The following is a 16459-nucleotide window of genomic DNA, read 5'->3' on the forward strand; positions in this document are numbered from 1 at the left end:
AATCCTTTCTTATTACCATTCGATGCCTTGATATGTGTGTTAAGTGATTTCAGAGATTACAGGGCAGGAATGGCTTAGAGGATGGAAAGGAAGCATGCAAAAGTGGAAGGAATACAAGAAACTGAAGAAACTGCTAAAGCTGTCCAGCCTGACCTTTTGATACTAAATTGACCATAACTTGAGCTATAGAGGTCCAAATGATGTGGTTTTAATTGCATTAGAAAGCTAATGTCTGGGGCTTCGCAATGATATATAATTTGTCATAGCTGTCCCGAAGCCAGATGACACGAACACGTGGATCACACGGACGCGTGACCTGGCAAAAACCCAATCCACGCTATCACGTGGACGACGCTTCCGCGTGACTTTGCAGTGACCTATACGAACAAGAAATCGCTGGGGGCAATTTTTGGAATGTTTTTGACCCAGTTTTTGACCCAGAAAACACATATTAGAGGCTATAAAGTGGGGAAATGCATCCATACATATACAACTTCTCATATACATAATTTTAGGTTTAGATGTAGCTTTTAGAGAGAGAGGAGCTCTCTCCTCTCTCTTAGGTTTTAGGATTTAGGATTTCTTTTAGGATTAGGATTTCTACTTCTCAATTTCCAGGTTCAATGTTCCTTTAATTTATTTTCTACTTTTATTTATTCTATTACTTTAATTGTTATTTATCTTTCCAAATTGGCTTATGAACTCCATGTTAGAATTGAAATCTTTATTTAATAATTTGAGGTATTTCAGATATATGATTTTTATGTAGCTTTCTATATTCTTGGCTTTGGTTGAGTAATTAGAGACTCTTGAGTTATCAAACTCTTTTGTTGATTGATAATTGGAAGTTGCTAATTGGCATGAATTCCACTAACTCTAGTCTTTCTTTGGGAATTGACTAGGACTTGAGGATTCATATTGATTTATCCATTTGACTTACCTTCATAGTTAAAGGTTGACTAAGTGGGAGCAACGAGCAATTCTCATCACAATTGATAAGGATAACTAGGATAGGACTTCTAATTTTCATACCTTGCCAAGAGTTTTCTTAGCTATTGATTTATTAATTCCAGCAATTTATTTCTCTTGTTCAAATCTTTCAAAACCCAAAAAAATATTGTTTTCCATAACCAATAATAAATCATACTTCCCTGCAATTTCTTGAGAAGACGACTCGAGATTTGAATACTTCGATTATTTATTTTTATTGGATTTGCTTAAGTGACAAACAAAACTTTTGTACGAAAGGATTCTCATGTCGGTTTAGGAACTATACTTACAACGTGATTATATTTGTGAATTTCTTTACCGATAGAAATCTGTTCGTCAATTGCCTTTTAAATTAAGGCTTTCATTATAGAACTTACGTGCTAGTTTCTGGTCTCCTTTGATGGTGGCAATTCCTTTCGTTGTGGGAAATTTCTTGCATAGTTGGGGTGTGGAGACAGCAGCTTCAAGTCGGTTCAAAATGGTCAGACCTATTAAAGCATTGTATGCCGAGGTTACGTTGACCACAATGTAATCAACACTTAATGTCTTCGACTTTGCACCCTTTCCAAAGGTAGTGTATAGGAAGATGTACCCAAGAGGTTGGATCGGCGTAACCCCCAGTCCGAAGAGATTATCTGGGCATGCCTTCAGATTCTTTTCCTCCAAACTGAGTTTATCAAAAGTAGGTTTAAATAGGATGTCGATCGAGCTACATTGATCTATTAAGGTTTTATGAAGGTACGTGTTGGTGAGGATCATGGTTATCACCACAAGGTCATCGTGTCCAAGTGTTATCCCTTGAGCATCTTCTTTGGTGACCGAGATGGTAGGCAAGTTGGGGAGTCTGTTGTCTTCTCCAACTTGGTACACCTCTTTTAGATGCATTTTTCTTGATGATTTTAATATTCCTCCTCCTGTGAATCCTCCATTAATCATATGTATATGTCGCTCGGGGGGTTGTGGTGGACGTTCTTCTTGTCCTCTTTCCTCATCCCTCTTTCTCTTCCTTGGGTCATCTGACCTGTCCTTCAAGTATCTATCTAGTTGGCCTTCTGTGACAAACTTTTCTATGACATTTTTTAAATCATAATAGTCGTTGGTAGAGTGCCTGTACAGTTTCTAGTATTTGCAGTATTCTGTTCGACTTCCTGCCTTCTTGTGCTTAATTGGATGCGGAGTTGAAAGCTTTTCAGTATGGCATATCTCTTTATACACATCCACTAGAGAGACCCATAGGGGAGTATAATTGTGGTATTTTTGAGGCTTCTCCAGGTTATAATCTTCCTTTTTCTTGGGTTCTTTCTCTTTTTTCCGAGGTGGATAGGGAAAGTTGGTCCTCAAGAGTGGTTCTCTTAGTCGGGAGTTTTTCTCTATGTTGATGCATTTCTCTGCCCGCTCTTGTACTTCGTTCAGGGAAGTCGAGTGTTGCTTGGATATGGACTGAGAGAATGACCCTTCTTTGAGGCCATTAACTAACCCCATGATTACAACTTCTGTAGGTAGATTTTGTATCTTTAAGCATGCTTTATTGAATCGCTCCATATAGTCTCAAAGTGTTTTCCCTGTTTCCTATTAGCAACCATCTCAACCAAATCAAGAGCTTCCTCAAGAGTCTTTTTCATGTGGAGAGACTCGCCTGCAGAATTATCCAAAGACATTTTGGCGGTCTCAGTAACTCCATCATAGAAAATTTGTAACTGAATCCAGTCTGAAAATATGTCAGGAAGACACTTTCTGAGCATTATCTTGTACCTCTCCCAGGCTTTATAAAGAGATTCACCCTCTTTCTGTCTGAAAGTTTGAACATCAGTCCTCAACTTGGTCAGCTTCTGAGGTGGAAAGAACTTGGTCAAGAATCTATTGACCAATTTATCCCAAGTATCCAAGCTCTCCTTGGACTGTGTATCAAGCCACTTCTTGGCTCTGTCTCTTACCGCAAACGGAAAGAGAAGTAACCTATAGATATCCAGATAAACTCCATTGGTCTTCACAATGTCATAGATCTGCAGAAAATTTGAGATAAAAAAGTTTGGGTCTTTCTGCGGGAGTCCATGAAATAGACAATTTTGTTACACCAAAGAGATGAGTTGAGACTTTAACTCAGTTGTTAGCAACCACAGGAGGTACAACAATACTATTGCTATAAAACTTGGGGCTAGGAGCAGTGTATGAGCCAAGTGTTCTTCTAGGTTACTCAAGCATATTAGGAGCATTGAGAACATGAAGATTAACAACATTGTCATTGTTATTTGGATCCATGGTAGATCTTTCAGCTTCTTTCTCAAAATTATCCTTGAGATTCTTAGCAGCTTTGTAAGCTCTAGCCTACTGTAAGCGCCTTCTCAAAGTCCTTCAATCTCATAATCAAATTCTAGAAGAGGTTCTTTGTTCATGTTTCTATTCATAAACAAATAGAAAACAAAAAAAGTGGGACTCTCTACGTCAGAGTGAAGAGAATTCCCAATGAGGTAACTTGAGTAAAACAAATAAAATAAAATAAACAAAATAAATTATGCTGAAAATTTTGAAAATAAACTAAATAAAATAGACTAAAAATTTTAAAATTAACAAAGAAAATAAATAAAAAATTTCGAAATAGATAAGAAAATTAAAATAAAGGAACTAAGGGGACACCAAACATAATTTCAGAAATTAAAGGAAAAATTTTAAACAAATTAAAACTAAATTTTTGAAAATTTAAAGAACAAAAATAATTAAAATTAAAGCAAAGAACATCTAATCTAAGAAATCAAACAACAGGTAGTTGTCAATCACAGTCAATCACTGGCAACGGCGCCAAAAACTTGGTGTGGATTTAGAATTCTACAACTGAACCGACAAGTGCACCGGATCATACCAAGTAATACCTCAGGTGAGTGAGGGTCAATCCCACAAGGATTGATGGACCAAGCAACAATGGTTGAGTGATTTACTTAGTCAGACAAGCAGAAAAGAATGTTTTGAGTTCAAAAGCATTGAATAGTAATTTAGGAATTAAGAAAGCAAACAATAAACGGGTTGTGAAGATTATATGGGAAAATAGTTAAGGTTTCATAGATATTTATTTTTCCGGATTAACAATTCTTACCAACTAGTTTAATCATGCAAGATTCAATTCATGACAAACCCTAATTGATTAAACCCTAATTCCTTAGTGATTTAATCTCTTCTAACCTAATCAACTGCCAATTCTTTGGTCACTTAATTTAGATTAATGGTTTAAGTCTAATTATAGTTTATTAGCCACAAAAACCCTAATTACCCAAATATAAGATGATTATATGTCACGTATCATGTTAAATCCAAGTAATTAGAGAGTTATGAAGAATTAATTTCAAGCTGTTATTCAAGTGAGTTAATTTTTCCAAGAATCAACAAGAATTCATATAGAAAAGAGATATCTTCTAATATACTCAAATTCATAAGATGAAGAACGAAAGTAATTCTTAAATTTGAATTAGTTCATTAATTAAGAGTAGAATGACAATAGTATTAAACCATAGAATAAACAGAGCTCCTAACCTTAACAGAGGAGGTTTAGTTGCTCATAGCCCAGAGAAAACTAGAGTTTCAAAAGTGTGTAGAGTGCGGAATGAGGAAGAGAGAGGAGAAGAGGTAGTCCGAAGTGCTAAATATTTTTTTGTTTTTATATCTAACCTAATTTGATTTAAAAATAAAATAATAAATACTAAAAGCCTAAAAGATTGTGTAATAATGAAAATAAAATAAATAAAAATAAATTATTAACCTAAAGCTAACTAACGAAGCCCTTTCTTTAGAATCCAAAAATGCGCTATTGGCGCTAAACGCCAAACTCGGTGTTTAGCGCCAAGGGGGCAGAGAGAAATTCTGAACTAGCTGTCTTCTTTGCGCTAAACTCCAGCTCGATGTTTAGCACCACTAGCATGTGGTCTTAGGTTCGAATTACGAAGCCCATGGTGCTAAACGCTAGGTCATGGCGTTTAGCACCGACCCAATAGAATGGCCGTATGCGTTTCGAGACGGCTGGTGCCAAATGCCCAGTAGCAGTGTTTAGCACCAGTTTAGCAGCATCAAATTTTTTCCTTTTCTTATGCTCGAACTCTGCCCACTTGCTCAGATTTTTCCTGAAATAAATAAAACCATAATGAGACTCAGTAGCATCCAAATAGGCTTCAAACACTAAAATCTAAACAAAACTCAATAAATTCAAATATAAAATAATAAGAAAATATAAGAAAGATGCTCACGCATCAAGCATCCATCAAATAAACAAACTAACGTTGTACCCACAAAAGATGTCTTTCGTGTGACAAAAATACCTAAACTCTAATTTTTTTTTTACTTTTTAATAAAATTCTCAAATTAACCCCCTCAATCTTTTTCCCCAAATCCTAAACTTTCACCACCCTCACCACCATCAACACCTTCTCTGGTTACCACTGCCTTCCCTCCCCCTCTCCACAGAATTCGCATCTCCACCTCTGCCTTCCGCGTGTAAGCATTGCAAGATGAACATCTTTTGAACCTGTCGATGTTCTCCACAAAGATCTTGTGGTTATCGCCACCACCATAGGCAACACTTCTCACATCGCTAGCAAACTGGTTCCATCGCAAATCCTTCATCGATTTCCTAATCCTCCAAATCATCGTCATTCCGCTTGTTTCCTCCTCCATCGCTGTTCATCAGAGACTTTCCCTTTCAAGTAGCGAATCCTTCGATGATATCCTCTCTCTGAATAGGCCGAATAGGCAGATCGCGCCATGGCTACCCTTTGGCAATTACAGTGATGCGATCACGGTAGATGACTTTGGTGTTGTACTTCTTAACTATATTAGATTATGGCGCCACGGTCAAGTGCAGGAGGATATGTAGCCTGTGGTGGCAGCGAAAGGGAAGCGCATAAACCAAATGCTTCTTCGTGCACCTACGTGGTGCTGGTGGTGGTGACAGTGAGTGGTGGTAGTGGAGAGGGAAAGGAAAAACAACGGTAATCAAAGAAGGTGCTGGTGGTGGCGGTAAGGGTTGTGAAAGTTTGAGATTTGGGAAAGAAGATAAAGGAGGTTAATTTGAGAATTTTATTAAAAAGTCAATAAAAAATTAGAATTTGAGTTTTTTTTGTCACACAAAACACATCTTTCATAGATACAAGTTAGTTTTTTTTATTTGATGTGTACTTTTATTAGCATTCATAAAATTCATATGAAGAATAAATTACTGTTTGTACCCATAAAAGATAAAGACGCTGACAAATATACTCATATAAGAATAAAACGACAATTGTAACCACGGAAGATAGCCTTTGTGTGCCAAGAGTACCCAGACGTTGATTACGTAATTGGTCTGTTAGGATACTTTTGGCACACGGAAACTATCTTTCATAGTTATAATTGTCGTTTTATTCTTATATAGGTACATTTGTCAGCGTCTGTATCTTTTATGGGTATAAATGGTAATTTATTCTTCATATGAATAAATGGTAGTTTATTCTACTATCTTTTCTGTCTCTCACTTTTCTCTTTTTTCCTTACCCTAAAACAAAAATAAAGTGATGTAAAAATGATGGTGTTCAAGTAATATAGATTGTTGACTAAACCAACATACAACATTAATAATTCATTATTAATTTGTAATTTATATTTATAAAAAAATAATTATTTATATAAAAATATTTTATATCTAAATAATATTTAAAATATGAATATATATTAACTCATGAAATAAGTTAATTAAATATAATAAATTATATAATAATTATTGAATAAATTACCATTTGTACCATTAAAGATCACTACAAGATTTTTGTTTATCTGTGGAGGTTTTTTCTCCTATTTGTGGAGGTTTATAACCCTCACCAAATGGTTTATGGGGTTTCTAAAACCTCCAAAATTTGAGGTGCCACGAGGTCTTTTGTGGGGGTTTTTAAAAACCTCCATAATCTATTTAGTGGGGGTTTTTATATGTGTTTAGTGGAGGTTTTATATTAGACTTTTGTGGCAATTTTAAATCACTTTTGTGGCAGTTTAAAACCTCCACAAATTGATTTTTTAATTTAACAAAAATCAACTATTTTGTGAGATTTTCAAACCTCCACAAACCCTGTAATTATTTATTTATTTTTAATTTCAAATCATTCATTAATCTCATCTCATTTACATACTCTCAAATTAGAAATTTATTTTTTAATATCAAAATTTAAAAACTAAATCTTTTATAACACATTTCCTCAATATAAGACATAACTCTATAAAAAAATTCTCAATGTCAATAATTCCAAATATAATTGCATATGTATTGTTCTACATAACTATTATTGTTTTTCTTTAAAAAGTAAAATAAAACAACAACTTCAATATTTCAATATCATCTAATTACATAAAGTCTCAAATATTTATTCTCGGATGTCCGTTGCTATCACCAACTGATCTCCTAGCATCAAAGGGAGTAGTAGGCTCGCTTTCAGCATCATTAGCCTATATGTAAACATAAGATGTTATTAGTAATTTTAGTAAAGTTAAGCATCAAGATGATTCGATATAAGCCATACAACTCAATTTTAAAGAGCATCTAAACCCAGTGTAAGAAAATAGAAAACTGCTGCTGTACAATTGAAGAGGCAGAAACATGCAGATATGCTTGGTTGCTTACTACAAAATGATATCATTATCCTAAAACAGGATTGGAGGCAACTTGCACTAATTTATGACAAAATTGATATAATTAAGTAATTGCCTAATAATTAATTATTGCAACTATTTTGCCAATTGGTGCCGAACTCCTGAAATTCATAATATATGTATTGGTGTTCACGGGTTCAGAAAAATTAAATTGCAGCGATTGTTTATTTATGTATTGGTGTTCATGGGTTCAGCCTAGTTCAGTAAAATATGGTTGCCTTTTTGTAAGGCTGATTTGTTTTGGAAAAATGAATGATATATGGCTATAGCTTCCTTAGCAGTTCATGCAAAATGCAGCAGCAGAGTAGTGGGTTACCACTGATAATGAAACAAGTTGGTAAAATAATGTAACAACTTTAACATAACACTAGCTTTACTATAACTATTAAACACAACAATTGTTATCATTTGAGCCTTTTACTTTTAGCGTATCACGCTTATTTAATAATTAGAATTGATGATATGAACATGTTCAATTTCAATAATTAGACTCCACTATTAATGAGTATTATTCCATCTAAACTTATATTCCTGACAAATGAATTTATTATAAAGTTACCTCTCGGTTAGAAAAGAAGCCGACAAGCGCTTCGGGAATTCCTCCTTCCTTCATCATTAGGTATGCTTTCATCATATCAAATGATTGCTGCAACTTAGATTCTAGACTAGTAACCTTTTGCTGTGAATTATGTAAGTCGGACTCTAAATTATTGATCTTTTCCTGTAAAATTGCAGCAGTAGTAGGCGAAGAAGATCCAGCTGAATTAGTGGAGATGGTCATCCCATTAAGCCGACTTCTCACATTCCTAAAGGTATTCGTAGGTGCTGCTCCCATGCCCATGCAACGAACTCTCCCAGAGTGTTCAGGCCCCAAAACTTTACCAACAGCATCATTAGGGGACACCTCAAATTGTGCATTTGACTGTGTCATATTTAGCTCAATTTGTTCCTATTTAAAAGTAGTAAATAGAAACTATTCAATTTAAAAGTAGCAACACATATTCAGCTCAATTTGTTCCTATTTAAAGTGAAAAGTGCATGCAAGTGCAGTAAACCACTTTCCTATAATCATCATATATCTCAATCCACAATCAACCACTCTCAAATTCCATTTTCACATGATCACATACAAATAAAATAAGATAAGATAGCAAAGGTTTACAAAACACTTACCACTATAGTTAATGCCTCGTTATTTACAAAAGACCCATTCTTTCTCTTATGTGTTTCAATGTATATCATTCCTCTACTAGGCTTCTTTCCCGTTTCCAAGTACTAAAAAAAGAAGGAATAAAAGGTTAAACAATTAACATATAAAATGTAAAATCACACATGTACCAAGTGTGTGAGTATATATATACCATCTCATGTCGCCTCCGAGAGTTGGATTTAGATCCACAAGTGTGAGGAATGGTTTGCTTGCTTTGATTTTTCTTATTTTTCATGCAAAGCTCCTAAAAATAAATATAATAACTTCAATTAATAGTTTTTTTTAAATTAAAGTACAACAATAACTAAATGAATTGTTTAGTGTCTTACAACTGTAGACGGTTTTAGTCGATAATTGACAAAATAAGCCCATTGATCTCTTGGAATATCATCAGGCACATTGTTCACCAATGCTTCTCTTCTCATGGTTGGATCATAGAACTCATTCCACAATCTTTGTCTATATGTTCCCCACTTCTTTGCAATACTTTGAATGCAATACCTGTAGGCAATCTTTTCTGTGCTTGTAAAATGGAAGTGGGGCTTCAAACAAAAAAAATAATAAATAAATAAATACTTGAACTAATAGAAGTTTCAAATAAAATGGATTTTACCTTTATCATTGAATCAAAGCACTCATCTTTGAAAGACTTAGGCATGCCACCATTTTCTTGTCATGACCACTTTTCAAAGCTAATTGGAAAGATACGTGCATTAGTTGCTAATATACCACAATAGCCAGCAAGTAAACCTTGTGCTTCACCATATGCCGCACCCTCTTCGTCAACCTCTACAATTACACGGTCTCCCCTAGGTAAGTTGCAAACATCCTTGACTTTGATCTTAGCCTTCTTCTTCACATTTGTAGAGTCTTAAGAAAAATAAAAATAATTTAAATGATAACAGTGTATAATATTTGTTACAAATAGAAGTAGTGATTGAAAAAAGACATTAGAACCATAGAGTATGGGAGAAATGAATATAGGAAATAGGTAATTAAAAAAATAAATAAAAGAACAATGTTATAATAATCTAGCTAGTAAGTGATTCTTCAAGTTCACCGAAGCATATATACATGCTGCTACAATCCCATTGTTTTCCAAAATATATAAATCTTAAATAATGGCCAAAAGAAAAAAATAAAATAAATAAAAAAAGCCATCATCATAATCTGAGGCGAGTGATGGTAAGTGAAATTTTTTGGTGAAATTGGGAGGTTTACATTTCAAAAAGAGGTCATTATCATCATTTACCATTTTAAGTTATGAGGATTTTTTAAGGTTTTCCTACCTATTAAAATTAATATTGTGAATCAGTTGCCTCTACACTAGTTATGCAATATAAATTAATACCAATTATCTCCACATTCCAAGCAGATGAAGACTTTGAGTTAGAACAACGTGTGGCTCCATCAGATGAAATAGAATTTGCAGCGACTTGAGAAGGAGCTTGAGAAGGAGCCTCACCAGCCTCTACAGTGGTATCTTCAGATGCTGCTGGTGCTGGAGGTTGAAGTGAATGAGAAGCATTGTTGTTTTTCCTCTCATCTACAAACTTCAATGGATTTTTTATGCGTTTTTTCCTTGGCATGACTGCATATTAACAAACACAAAACTGTTAAGCACACAAAAGATAATTAGACATTATACTAACTTGTTACGAGAGACATAAAAATCATGAGTCTCCATTGATTCTCACTCATTTCTTAACTTGTTACAAAAAATTGTTATTAAGTTACAAGTTTTTTATGAATAAAGTTACAAAATTGACAAATGTTACAAATTCTCTCTCAAAATTGACATCAATTGGGAGGACATTGGATTCAGTCTAGTTCCTACAGATTACATGTATGTAATGAAATGTGCAAAGGGTGAAAAGTTTTCACATGGAAACCTCATTTGTTATGGAACCTTTGAGGTCACCCTGCTACTGGCATCTTAAATTATGGACAGGTAAAATTTCAAAGGAGTATATCCTATTTATAATTTCATTTTCATCACAGTTTTTATTTAATTAGCTAACTTCACTCTACATATATACATGAAAAATTGTGATTGTGTTAGGGGATCTTTGAGAGGCTAAAGGCATATAGAATGAGAATAATGAATTAAGGGGGAAACTATATATGAGGGTAAACTCACTTTAGCTATATAGATAGATGAGAGATATGCTTTTACATTACAGCTGTATAGGATCTCAAGCAAACAAAAGCAGTCAAAATAGGTTTTAGACCCAGCTTTCTACCTTTTCTCTCAATCTTTTAATTCTATACTACTAAATTACAAATATACTTGAGTATCAAATCTCCCAGCAAGTACAGAAAAAGAATATTACCTAGACGACCAATGATTATGGTGGTGGCATCAGAAGTTTCAGGTTTCCTTTAACTGTAGATGAGGAAAACAACTTATCACATGAATAAGCACACAATAAAAAATTTGAATGAGCTAGAGAAAGTTTTTGCAACTCTATCAATGTGAAAACAACTTATCACATGAATAAGCACACAATAAAAAATTTGAATGAGCTAGAGAAAGTTTTTGCAACTCTATCAATGTGAAATAACTACTGCTAAGTCAAATATTGAAGAATGTCCTAAAAATCAGTATGGTTTGTCCAACCACATGAAAATTAAAACAGATCAAACTTCATTTTTCTCCAAATAAATCCCCCTCCCACCAGAAATTTCAAAGCTGTACCTTTTTTAGGTTAAAAGTCATGTAGTTGCTTTTTGCATAGTAAACCAAGTAATTTTATAGTGCACACAAACTTCAAAACTATAATGTATGCTTTCTGCTTCTTATATATGCTAGTAGCTCAATTAGCTTAGCTTATTGTATTAGGCATTATTAATTATTATTAACCAATTAAGGTGCTTGAGGGTACCACAAAATCCGCGTTCATTGTGGCTTCAACTGAGTACACTAGGAGAGATCCAAGGTCACGATTCTGGAATCTGCAATTCTGATTACCAACGTAGTAATACTTAGAAAATTAAATAATAAATATATATTGGGAGAAAATGAAAAATAATTAAACATAAAACAAAAAGAGAAGGGAACAATCATAAAGCAAAGCTACAGGTATATTTTTCTAATGGGTTTGTGAGACTAAAAATTGAATCCTTTGTGATAATTAGTAAACAAACAGACAAAGCTTCTTTGATAACATTATACTTAATTTTCTATCTTAAAATACTCTTCAACATATATATTATATTTTCTAAAATAACATTATACATATGTTATTGTTACAAGCATCTAATAAAAAATATTAGTGCTTGTTAATACTTAATACGCTAAGATAAAAAAGTTCTAGTTACGAGAGACATAAAAATTAAGTATAAAGGTACACTAATATAGTTAGTAATAGAGGACTAAAGAATATCAAGTATTATCCAACAAGTGGAGTCAGCTATGATTAAGAAAGGTGATGCAAGTGGAAGAAAGATAAAACACAGTGTGTATAAAATAAGAAGAATATGCTGGTTGAAAGAACTTCTAAAGTCTTAAATGAAACTGATTATCACCTTTTAAAATATTATAAAAAAGGAATATGTACTTTAAAATGATGCAACCAACCAATCAGTTCCTTAGTCCAATTTTAGCAGGAGACTTTAAGCTCCTTCAATTAAGGTGCATAAGTTCACAACATTTGTTAATAGAATTAATTTGAAGTTTTATTTACACAAAGCATACACCAGTTTGGTCTACTGGCAACCCATCCTGAAGAATGGAACCAAAAAATTCACTTGCATTCAAAGCCAAACAAATAATTAAAACTAATAGTAAAACTGATATCATAATTCTTATCTTACCTCAACAAACTTTGTTCAAAAGCAATAGTAAGAAATTGGTGAAGTATAAAACTCTGCCTCTGCTATATTATTAGTGGCTGTCTTCTCATATGAGATCTGCTCTAATAAATAAATACTATTAATTAATAACATCATCAGCACTAACAATTAATGAAATTAAAACCATGTAAGAAGGAAACAATCAAAAAAGAAACCACACATGTATCCATTAACTAAAGAAAAAGGGACAACATATAATTATTATATAATAAGATTTAACTAACAAATTCTCTTACAATGGTGTATAATACAGCTTATAAAAACAAGTAGCAACTTTAAAAGTTAAAATTGTCCTGTGAACACACTGGGATGGGATGGGACCCATGGAAGCAAAAAAGCACGCATGCTATTCCATGATCCTCAGAAAAATGTTGATAAATTAAGTAACATTCAACAAAATAACAATGATCTTCTAGGTAGAAAAAAATCCTCATGAAAAAGAATCAAATAATCGAGAAGTGATTGAAATTGAAGAAATAAACGTGGCTGGCATTCTTTCCAATTCCTGTTTGTTCGAACAATGCAATACTGAAATATAATAAACAACACAATCCTAAAATATATTCCATTAGAAAATAAACTAATATAACATAATTCTAATATTTTTTTATCAATTATCATGTCTTCCCTACCTCGTTTCCAAGATTCCTTATCAACACAAATGAAAAACAATAAAAAAAAATACAGAACAAGAGGGAGTATCAATACGAAAGTTGCATCATAACCGAAGAGGCGAGAATTTATTGTTAACAAAGAAGAAATATTAACAAATTAATTGGGAAGAAGAAGAAAAAGAAGTACCAGCAGCAGTTCAAAGGAGAAATTGGAGTGAGAGAATGCGGCGTTGAAGAAGAAGCTCGGGAATCAACAGATCTAAAAATACGTTGTACCAAGGCAACTACGGTGGCATCGACGGCAGAAACTGTGGCGACAACGGTGGTGAAGACTGCGGTGGTAGCAGGGGCGACAGTATAGAGAACAGATTTGATCCAAAAAACACGTTGATAGAAGAGGTGGCTCGATCCAGAAGCTCTCTACTGCAATGAACACGACAGTGGTAATAGCGCCGACAATGAAAACGGCAGCGAAAACGGCGGTGAACCTGGCAGTAGAAAATCTAGGGTTCCATAGCCACTCTCTCAGCTAGCTAAACGCCTTTCATTTCGGAAATAAGGGAAAATGAGATTTGTTTCCTAAATTTTGAATTTTAATTAATTATGGGTGGGGGTTTTTAAAATTGCCATAAATAAAATATATTGTGGAGGTTTTTAAAAACCTCCACTAAAATATTCCCACAAACAAATATTAATCTTGTAGTGGATATACACGCTAATAAATGTACCAATATAAGAATAAAACGACAATTGTAACCACAGAAGATGGCTTCTGTGTGCCAAGAGTATCTGACGTTAGGATTTTTGCTAGTAAAGAATTTTGTAAAAATATAGTCGCATTGTGAGTATAGATTCTAAACCAACAGAAAATCTCTTCGTACAAACGTTTTGGTTGTCACAAGTAACAAAACCCAATAAATTTATAAACTGAAGTATTCAAACCTCGGGTCGTCTTCTCAAGGAATTGCAGGGAGGTATGATTTATTATTGGTTATGGAAAAACAGTATTTGGGTTTGAAAAAGGTTTTAAGCAAGAGAAATAGATTGCAAGAATTAATAAATTAATAACTAATAAAACTCTTGGCAAGGTATGAAAACTGGAAGTCCTATCCCAGTTATCCTTATCGATTGTGATGAGAATTGAATTTTTCTCCCACTAAGGTAACCTCTAACTATGAAGGTAAGTCAAGTGAATGGAATAAGTTTGGTTCCTCAGGTCCTAGTCTTTCCTCGGAAAAGGCTAGAGTTATTGGAACTCGAGTTAATTCTTGAAGAATTCCAATTTTCAGTCAACAATGAGTTTGACAACTCAAGAGTTACCAATTAATCAACCAAGACCAAAAGGGAAGAAAATCTACTCGAATGAAAATAATTTGGATAAAGCCAAAGCATCCATAACATATAAGTCTGAAATACCTCAATTTATATTGAATAAAGAAAATCCTAACATGAATGGCTCATAAGCCAAATAGGCAACATAAGTAATACAAGCATTAAAGTATCTGAAAATAAAAGAGAAATATAAAGTAAAAGGAATATTGAACCTGATGAAGAGTTGAAATCCTAAATCCTTTAAGAGGAATCCTAATCCTAAATCCTAAGAGAGAGGAGAGAACCTCTCTCTCTAAAAACTACATCTAAAACATAAAATTGAATTATGATCTGATATGAATTCCTCTTTTGAGTCTCTGCATATTCTCTGACTTTAATCTGTGTTTCTGGGCCGAAAACCGGGTTGAAATGTGGCCCAAAATCTCTGCCAGCGACTTTTGTAATTCTGCAGATCGCGCACGTTACGCGGCCGCGTCGTCCACGCGATCGCGTCACTCAGCGTTTTTTGTACCACGCGTGCGCGTCGTCCACGCATTCGCATCATTCGTGCAGCTTCCAGTCCGTGCGGTCGCGTCAGGCACGCAAATGCGTCATTCTGATTTCTTCCATTTCGCGCGGTCGCGTGAGCCATGCGACCGCGTGACTTCTCGCTGGTCATCTCCTCAATTCCTTGTGTTCCTTCCATTTTTGCACGCTTTCTCTTCATTCTCTAAGCCATTCCTACCCTTATGAAGCCTGAAACACTTAACACACAGATCAAGGTATCGAATGGTACGAAGGAAGATAAAAATATACAACAAAAATGTCCTTAGGAAGCAAGTTGTTAATCATAGGATATTTTTAGGAAGGAATTATAAATACATGCAAATCATATGAATAAGTGGGTGAAAAGCTTGATAAAACCACTCAATAAAACACAATATAAACCATAAAATAGTGGTTTATCAACCTCCCCACACTTAAACATTAGCATGTCCTCATGCTAAACTCAAGGAGAGTAAATAAATGAGTAGGGAAAGGCAAGACTCATGCAATGCAACCTATGAATGTGAATGCAACTACATGCTAAAATGATTCTACCTACTTGGTGAAAAAGTAAATAAATCTTTCAAGAATAAATATGAGCTAGATTTCACTAATTCAAATCACAAAATACAATACAAATAACTTGCAAGAAGAAGATAGCTCATGAAAGCAGGGAACATAGAATTAAGCACTGGACCTTTACTGGTAGTGTATATCATTCTAACTCTCAAGTGTCTAGGGTCAATTCTCTCAATTCTCTACTAATCTTGCTTTCTATAGCTTGCTCTTCATCTAACAATCAACAAAAATTTAACGCACCAATACACAAATCAAGAGGTCTTTTAAGGGTTGTAATGGGGTTAGGGTCAAGGTAGGATTGTATTTGGCCAAGTGGACTAAAATCTGAATCCTTAATTAACATAAACTTTCCACCTAACTTAGGACAATCCATGTAATCATAATATAGAATCAATAACTACCCATTAACTGCGTTTACTACATATTTATGCATTCCAAGTTTTGAGTACAGTACATATGCATTACTATTGCCATTTACTTTGGGGCATTTTGTCCCCTTTTTATTTTTCTGCTCTTTCTTTTTTTTCTTTTTTTCTTTTTTTTCTTTTCTTAATATATTTTTTTTCAATGCATATGATTAAGGTTTTGAATGCATAAACATGTTCTTAACATTTTTCATATTTTCACACAAAGTCTAACATACTCAATTCCCAAACCAAGCATTTCCAAACCCACTTTTCCCCACACTTAATTCATG

At 34.0% G+C, this 16459-nt stretch overlaps 2 protein-coding genes across 4 annotated transcripts; both read right to left on the reverse strand.

Annotated features, from left to right (window-relative positions):
- Window positions 1-1326: 1326 nt before the first annotated feature.
- Window positions 1327-2472, reverse strand: LOC112701519 (uncharacterized). Its single transcript, XM_025752266.1, has 2 exons — window positions 2468-2472; window positions 1327-2098 (listed from the first exon to the last, which is right to left on the reverse strand). Exons 1-2 carry the CDS (start codon window positions 2470-2472, stop codon window positions 1327-1329), a joined length of 777 nt encoding a protein of 258 aa, XP_025608051.1.
- Window positions 2473-7223: 4751 nt separating this feature from the next.
- On the reverse strand, window positions 7224-13890 carry LOC112701520 (uncharacterized). Of its 3 annotated transcripts, XM_025752267.3 has the most exons (11): window positions 13514-13890; window positions 12674-12769; window positions 11743-11820; window positions 11191-11243; window positions 10209-10448; window positions 9587-9727; window positions 9187-9399; window positions 9009-9101; window positions 8821-8922; window positions 8207-8596; window positions 7224-7443 (listed from the first exon to the last, which is right to left on the reverse strand). In XM_025752267.3, the coding sequence occupies exons 6-11, from the start codon at window positions 9620-9622 to the stop codon at window positions 7354-7356; spliced, it is 924 nt and encodes a 307-aa protein (XP_025608052.1). In that variant the 5' UTR covers window positions 9623-9727; window positions 10209-10448; window positions 11191-11243; window positions 11743-11820; window positions 12674-12769; window positions 13514-13890; the 3' UTR covers window positions 7224-7353. The 3 variants fall into 3 exon arrangements, with proteins under 3 accessions (XP_025608052.1, XP_072054737.1, XP_072054736.1); XM_072198636.1 differs by lacking the exons at window positions 10209-10448; window positions 11191-11243; window positions 11743-11820; window positions 12674-12769; window positions 13514-13890 and having other exon boundaries at window positions 9187-9358; window positions 9471-9722; XM_072198635.1 differs by lacking the exons at window positions 10209-10448; window positions 11191-11243; window positions 11743-11820; window positions 12674-12769; window positions 13514-13890 and having other exon boundaries at window positions 9471-9722.
- Between the last annotated feature and the right edge of the window lie 2569 nt (window positions 13891-16459).

The sequence above is a fragment of the Arachis hypogaea genome, chromosome 7 (genome assembly GCF_003086295.3).
Source record: "Arachis hypogaea cultivar Tifrunner chromosome 7, arahy.Tifrunner.gnm2.J5K5, whole genome shotgun sequence".
In the NCBI taxonomy this organism is placed as follows: Eukaryota; Viridiplantae; Streptophyta; class Magnoliopsida; order Fabales; family Fabaceae; genus Arachis; species Arachis hypogaea.